This window comes from Varanus komodoensis, unplaced genomic scaffold (genome assembly GCF_004798865.1).
Source record: "Varanus komodoensis strain SLA01 unplaced genomic scaffold, ASM479886v1 scaffold3, whole genome shotgun sequence".
In the NCBI taxonomy this organism is placed as follows: Eukaryota; Metazoa; Chordata; class Lepidosauria; order Squamata; family Varanidae; genus Varanus; species Varanus komodoensis.
Genome location: NW_025335761.1, coordinates 62,068,710 through 62,076,651, shown reverse-complemented (window position 1 = coordinate 62,076,651; position 7,942 = coordinate 62,068,710). Strand labels below are relative to the sequence as shown.

General features: G+C 51.3%; 1 protein-coding gene across 1 annotated transcript in view; it reads right to left on the bottom strand.

Moving 5' to 3' along the window:
- Nucleotides 1-4,458: 4,458 nt before the first annotated feature.
- TMEM260 (transmembrane protein 260) overlaps nt 4,459-7,942 on the bottom strand; it is a 76,737-nt gene continuing 73,253 nt past the window's right edge. The window contains exon 18 of the mRNA XM_044436258.1: nt 4,459-6,128. Within this exon, the coding sequence (XP_044292193.1) occupies nt 5,856-6,128 (273 nt within the window). The 3' untranslated portion in view covers nt 4,459-5,855. The remainder of the gene's footprint in view (nt 6,129-7,942) is intronic.

Sequence of the window (7,942 nt, the reverse complement as noted above, 5' to 3'; positions counted from 1 at the left end):
CCGTGCGCCCCGGCGCGCAGCCGCCCTCGCCCTCGCCCTGCCCTGGCCGACTGGCACCTCGCCGAGCGCGCCCCCCGGCCGCTGACATCACAAAGGGCCCTCCAAACAGAGGCCTGGATAGCATCCTGCCGTACTTTTAAAAGGGAATTACGGGCTTTAATTACGGCCGTCCTGTGAAAGGGAGCCCGGTGGAGTTCTCCGGGAGGCCTTTGATCAGGGGCTGCCGCGAGCACAATGGTGCGGAACTGTGACTATTCTCCGCCGCGGAGGAGGGGCCCTTTCGGCCCTGAATGGCTCGCCAGCGCGCTTTGAATGCAGGCGCGCCCCGCGAGCCCTCCCTCTTCATTAAGCGCGGATTTCTATACAGGGCCATACAGCGCGCCGGAGCCGCGGAGCCGGACAATTGGAGGGGGAAAGAAACCCTACAGATTCTAGCTGCTACTTAGGAAGTGATGAAGGGCCCTGGGTGACTTAATTCATTAAAACAGGTTGCTATTAATTAACTGTCATAATCAAATAAAGAGCCATTATTTGCATTTCTTAGCGTTGTTCCCTCTCGATCGTGCGCGGGGGTGAGGGAAAAGATTCTTGTAACAAAAAAATGAATTTATTTAGTGGGGGAGGATAAAAACACACATATGCACGCGAGGGAGGAGGGGGAGGAAAGTGGGGGGACACGCCTCCCCCGAAAGTCCCCCTTTCAGCGCGCAGGCAGCAGGAGCGGGGGCTAATTGCGAGGAGAACAAATAGGAAAGTAATTAGGAAAATGCAAAAATGTGTTTACTTGGCAACGGAGATGAACAGAACAGCGCAGCCCCTGCTTGTTTGATAAACTTTGCAAGGCGGGCCTGCAAGAGGGCGATCAAAATCAAACTCCTGCCAGCGGGCTCCGTCCAAGCGCTGCGCTTTGGCGCCGGGCCTTCCGTTCGGCCGCTTCCGTTGGCCGGAGCCATTCCTGGAGGCGTGCAGAGGCCTCGGTCTGGAGCCGCAGCCCTTCCGTGGCTTTCGACACGTGTCCTCGCAGCTTGGCAACTGGGGACGGAGGTGCTCAGGTGAACCCTTCGTGTGCAACGGCTGTGCACCTACCAGTACACCTGCCCAGCACCTGCCGAGAGCGCCCACCCCCTCCCCGACTTGGTCAGAATGATTGATTCTTGGGTCGTGTCCTCTCCAGCCAAGTGAAGTTTTGGACTTCAGGTGTTGTCGGTCCACCTGGTAAGGCCGACAGTCGGGTATACTAGGGACTGTCACCCAAAATATCTGGGGGACACCAGGTTGGGAAAGGTTGTGTCATCTGGAGCATACTGTTTCTTATAACCTAGCTTTCCCTCTCCATTCCCCTATTGCAAGGACCCCAAGATGGCTCACATAGCCCTCGGCCACAGTTTTAGCCTCACCACAACCCTGGTTAGGCCAAGGCCACATTTCACGGATGAAAACTAGAACCCAAATCCTGTGGGCCCCCCATCAGCACTCCAACCTTCACACCACACGGCCTTTAGTACTTACCTTCTCTCCCAGGGAACTCAGGTGGATGGATGCGGAGTCCCCAGTGGGAGTGTATCCAGGTGAGACATAAATGATAAAACCTGTCTTTCCTCCATCACAGGATTTTACAGGGGCCCAGGTGCTGTTACCTGCCATTTGAAGCCCCCACCCCCACCCCAGTTGCCATCGCTGTTTCCCTTCCCACCAAACTATGGTAAGGAGGGAAACCCAAAATAAGTGTCCATTGGTGGTGGCAGTGAGCACAATCCGTCCAGAAGCACATGGAGTGGGTGGGGGCAGGGGCAACCGAAGAACTGGGCTTGTTTCTGGATACCTGCAAACCCATCGCTGAAAGAAGAGAGCACCCAGGAAATGAGTACTTCAATTCCGCTGCCTTTCCCAGAGGTGTTTATCTGATGAAGCGGATGAAGCAGTCCTCGAAACTGCCAGTGACGGGATTTTGTTGTCTATATTTTAAAATGCAACGTTTACATCGTTAAATGTTTTCTGCCATGCCAATAACTTGGCATTTCTCATTTTGTAACACATTTGTTTGATGATGCATTTGAAAGAGAAAGAGAATAGGAAACAGGAAACAGAGTAGGAAAGAGGGAGTGGGAAACAGCCACGAGAATAGAGGAAATGCATTTTGCACCACATGCACAAAGCACAGGAATTTTAAAGGCCTGGCTGTATGGAGAGGCTCTCTAAAGCTGGGGTGGGGGATCTACGGCCCTTTGGATGTCCCTGGAATGCTATCCCATTAGTTTTAGTCAAATAGTAATGGTGGAGGATGATGGGAGTTGGCTGCCCCACAATATCTGGATGGTTAGATGCTCCCCATCCCAATCCTAAGACCACAGTTTCCACTCCAAGCAGCTCGGGATGCTGGGGTGCCCTTCTCTTTGGGTGGCCTTAGGGGCCGAACTGTGTCTGAAGCAGACGGCTGCTTTGGGTATCAACTTCCATCAGCCCTGGCCAACGTGGACCATGGTCAATGTTCAATGCTGGGAGTTACAGTCTGACACATCGGGGGAGCACCAGGTCGGAAAAAGCTGCTCTGACAGATGCAGGATATCAAACCACAGGGAAGGCCGAGCTCCACTGTCTTTGCTCCTCCCTGTAAAATGAGGCTTTGCCCCGGAGTACATGGTGCCTGCCCAGGTGCTTTCCTCATTCCACTGCACCGCCTGGCAAGAAAATGTGTCTTGTGACAGCACGAGGACACACGACAAGCAAGGCAACCTGTTGCACAAAGACGAGGAGGGCCGGTACTGAGAGCTGCGGCAGCCCCTTGCCCTGCCACGCTCAAGCTTCCGTTTTCGGCACACCGAGCCCAAAGTAACTCGGGACCGACACGTTTTGCAGTGTGCCTCCCCTGAGCCGAGCCGAGCCGAGCCGACCCCCAAGATCTTTTGAGGAGGGCTGCTGGCTGTTAGATGACACCACGTAACATCTTGGAAGTTGGAGGCTCCCAACTTTTTCCTGTCTAAACATACATAGCATTCTGTCCTTTCTGGTTTTATTTATTAGATTTATATCCCGCCTCCCCCACCCTTTTTTTAAGGCACTCAAAGCCAATTTTATCATTCTCCTCCTCCTGCTCTCAATCTTATCCGCACAACAACCACCCTGCAAGGTAGGTTGGGCTGAGAGTCTGGGACGGCCCAAAGTGAGCAGGGACTAGAACAATCTGAGTCCCAGCCCTGCGCTCTTGACCACTATATAGGGCCACACTGGCTCTCACACTGGCATTCATTCAGCAGGACTGTTAAAAAGACTGCTGGATTCTCTTTGGAATCTGGAAAACATCTCATTGTCCCAATTACTATCTATGAAGCCCAGCTAATTTACCCATCTTTGCTGTGTGAAAAACCTTCAAAAAGCTAGAAAAACACACACCATCTTCCCCATTTTAACCATGCATGTCAAACACTTCCTAACATACAATGCATAACCACATAAATGACAGAGGTTAACTTGGATGGAAATAATTTTAAACAAGAACTACACAAACCATGTTTTGCACTAGTTGGACATGTGTCATTTTCCTGAGTGTGCAAATGAACACAATACACAGAAATGTAGGTTCCCGCACCCTTTCGGCACAGACGTGTCTTCTAGAACAGATGTTCATCTCATGAGATGGAACTCCCAAACTTTTCGTATTTGGGCAAAATGTTGATGGCCATTTGAAGACGGTTGGGCTGACAAGAGACTGGGCATGTTTTTCAACTTTGCTCAGCTCAGTTCTTACATTATTATTAAGAAATAAGCTTCTAATTCAACTTCCTTACAGTAAGAAAAGGATTCTAGAAAGCAGAATGAAAATTAGCAGAGTCACTCATTTATTTGATGTGTTTCTGTGAGTTTTCACAGCAGCTAACCAAATTTAAAAATAAAACACAATATGCAAAAAAGCAAGTATAAAAAATAAAAGTGACAGAAGAGGTAAAAAGAAATGGCTGGCATATAACAAGATAAACCGCTACACCTTAAAAAGCTTGGAACAGGAAAAGGAGTTTCTGAAACCTTCAGCTAGCCAAAGGGTTGTGTCAAACGGCAGCTGTGGACTGTTGTCCTACAGGAAGTGTTGTTTGTTGTTTAGTCACAAAGTTGTGTCCGACCCAACACGACCCCATGGACAACATTCCTCCAGGCTCTCCTGTCCTCCACCATCCCTCGGAGTCCACCCAACCCCACACCCACTGCCCCAGTGACCTCATCCTGCCCCCTCATCCTCTGCCGTCCCCTTCTTCTCTTGCTTTCAATCCTTCCCAGCATCAGGCTCTTCTCCAGGGAGTCCTTCCTTCTCATTAGGTGGCCAAAGTATTTGATTTTCATCTCCACTATCTGGCCTTCTAAAGTGCAGTCAGGGTTGATCTCCTCTAGGACTGACCGGTTTGATCACCTTGCGGTCCAAGGGACTCACAGGAGTCTCCTCCAGCACCACAATTCAAAGGCCTCAATTCTTCGGTGCTCAGCCTTCCTTATGGTCCGGGGGGGGGGGGGTGCTGTGCCCCTTTCTAAAACAGGCCAAACACCTTCACCACCACCTGCCCCCATCTGTACAATGTACTCAAGCACCTGGAAAATTCCCAACTTTGTTTGATTCAATGGCTGTGTTGGGAAGTAATACACAGATATTTAAAAAACCTCCGTTTGTAAACTCCCCCCATTCCTTTTACTGCAGTGCAGAGGAAAGAAGAGTGGAAGATTTTGCTTCTATTTTCACATGGTTTCATGTTAGGTCCAGTCCCAGACAAATGTGGTCAAATTTTAGCTATGATTTAGATATGAAAACAAGCCAACTTCAAACTGGTTTACCATTCTGGCTTGTTACCCTGAAGTAAACTATATTTAAGATTAACCACAGTTCCAAATGTCGATGCAATAACAAACCAAGGTTTGGCTTATGGTTCAAGAGTAATATAGAGGTCTAAGGAATGCACAGCCCCAGAAATTTTTCATAATGCCATGGGCAATGGCCCAGTCCAGATTCAAATAAATTATTCCAGAGTTCTCTGAACTTGTAAATAGCTCATCTCCCTTACCACTGAATAACCACAGGAAGTCCCCCAACATACAGGATGGAGCGTGGACTTACAGGTGAGGTAGGCTACAGCAATTAGCCTCAAAGGTTGAACGGGCCTCTGCCATTCATGGGTTCAGGATGCACTGAGGCCTTGGTACCAGAACAGGAAGGCCATATTTCGGGCAGCCACAAGGAATTCCATCACTTACCTGTGCGCGGTGTGGAAAAGTGCTTCCTTCCGTCTGTCCTGAAACCCCTACCAATCCCAGGAGCGTTGGAGGCTGCTTCTGAGGCATGGCCCTGCCCATTTAGTTTAGCATTACTGACACGGACTGGCAGCCATGCCTCTCCCAGTTGAAGGCAAGATCCTTCCCAGCCCACCTGGAGATGATGCTGCAGATCAAAGCTGGGACCTTTGTCATGCAAGGCGGGTGCCCCCTCCCCAATCCCCTTCCCGGGATGCCTCCAGGGCTTGGGATTATGGGAGAGGAAGCCAAACAGCTAGACATTTCCTTCACCTCATGCAAAATTTTATATGCCTCCGTCATTTCGTTCCTTTCTTTTAGCATGTCTTCCTAACTGAAAGGCACCGGCGTAAGCAATGCGCACCAGCCTTCTGCATAAACATTGGATGCTCATTCTCACCATCTCCAGCACCATAGGATCTGCTGTTCCAGATCTGGGGGACACCAGGCTGGGGAACGCCACCCTATTCCTCCGCTCATTGCCCGCTATGAGATCATTTTCCCCGTCCTTTTCAGTCTGTTCCCCAAGAGGTTTTTCTTCACAGCTCATCTGGTTTCCCGTCGTGCCTGCAGCGCACAAAACCAAGCTATGCAAGCTGCTTATTTCCCCCCCTCTGCAGCCTTCTCAGCTCCCCAAGTTCTTTCTTCAGGTGCTTTACGGCTTTCAAAATATTGCGCCGCTGGGGATCGTCCTCAGCTTTCTCCACGTAAAGGAGGAAGTGTCTGATGCTTTCCGAGAGCAGTGTTTCCGGGTCTTCCCTTTGCGGGTGAAAGCGCAGCATCCTCTCACAGGCAATTGCGTAGTTCTTGTGCCAGTTCACGGGGTGCGCGGCATCTGTGCTTACGATTTCTTTGTACAGCTGTGAACGAGAACAAGCAGGGGAGAGCAGCTCTGGAGGGACGTCCAAAATACTTACAGAAAAACACCCCGAAGATCGTACGTTCTTAAGACGTTCCCTCATTTTCCTGCAATTTTAGCAAATACTTGCTATGTGTCCCACAGAATTCAGTGGGAGTTCAAGACAGGTGCGTATAACCAGGAGCCGACAGGTGTTTTTAGACTCCAGGTCCTGCCAGCATGGCCCATGTTTAGGAATGCCACGAGCTGACGTTCCCCTATCCAGGTATCTGCCTTCTGCCCATCCCAGGCAATATGGGATTGGGGCCTGCACCGTTTCAGGCTTACTGCTGAGGAAGCCTCTCAGACAATGAGAAGAATAATATGCATGTAGTGGAAAAATAAAATAAGGAAAATTAAAAAGCTTCCGTGATGTCAGAGGAAGAGTAGCAAGAAGAGGGATCCATAGACGAGGAGGAGGATGGAAAGGTGATAAGGAAAGAGAAGAAGGGTCAGCTTGGGAAGCAAACTGCGTTAGGAAAGGAGGAAATCTAGATCCAAAGGACAGATGGACAGAGGAGCACCTGGGGAAGAAAACTGAATGAAGGGAGAAATCAGGCGGCACAGAGGTGGAGAGCTGGGCTGAAGTTACGTATCTGTTCTGAAGCAAGACAGGGGTCTGTGCGGAATACAAAATGCAAAGGAGAAAAGGGCAGCCACTGGGAAGTGCTCCAGACCTCGTCCATCTGAGGCTCAGACCAGCGTTACTCTGCTCAAATCTGGGGGTTGGGAGGGGAGTCACACATGGGAGCCTGGGCAGGGCAGCTCTGTAGGCCCAGTATGGGCCAGGGGGTCTCGCTGTTGCTCGCAAGTTAGCCGTGAAGCGGGGTCCGACTCAGCAAGGGGAAAACTGCAGCAGGCAAGGCCTCGCTGCTCGGCCTCCTTCATTGTTTTACGGCATTACATGTCTCTATAGCATTTGAACTCCACATTTATTCCTGCACGGAACCCCAAATGCACCCAGAATGAAATGAATCCACGAACAAGGGCAGTCCATGGAACCCTCCGCCTCTCCGTTTGCAACAACCCTGCGAGGTAGGTCGTTTACCAGAAAGGCACCTGCCTGCTCTGGGACTGTGGCCTCCCCCCACCACACACCCACACGCCTGCCATGTGCTTGGAGTTGCCACTGCCAGCATTCCTGACCGTGGGCCATGATGGCTGGGGCTGATGGGAACTGAAGCCCCGCACATCTGGATGGCAGTACGTTGGAGAAAGTTCTTTCATGGCCTGCTGTTCCCCCAGCGGCCGAGGGGCAGCGAGGGCCACAGGCGACGTGCGTTGTCACTGGCCAGCCAAGTGGTGCGGCTTCCCAGCTCAGCAGCTGCCCCCCCCCCCCGCCCCCAGACAGTGAATCCAGCCACGGACGAAGGGTGCAGGAAGGGCACAGCCGAGCCGCAGGGAGGGGGAAATGGCCTACTTGGGGGTGGGAAGGGGTCCACACCCGAAGCGTCTTTCTGCACGGAAGGGCCGGAAGCAAAGCCAAGCTCGCTGCCATGTTTAGCGCACCGCTTGGAGGAACGGAGTCAAAGGAGAGGGTGGGAAGCCAAGGAGAAACTAACCCATGGAAGGGAGGGAGGGGTTTTTGCTTGATTTGGGGGTGCAAAAGAGCTCAGGCCCTGGGGCCAAAACAGGCCCGCCTAGGTTCCCCAGATGGACACCCCACCTTTCCCCAGTCATCCACCCTCCAGCACTTTTCCAGCTTCCATATAAGTTTTTCCCTATTCAAAAATTTGACCCATCTCTGGGCTTCGGTACTGGCAGAAAGAGCTTGAA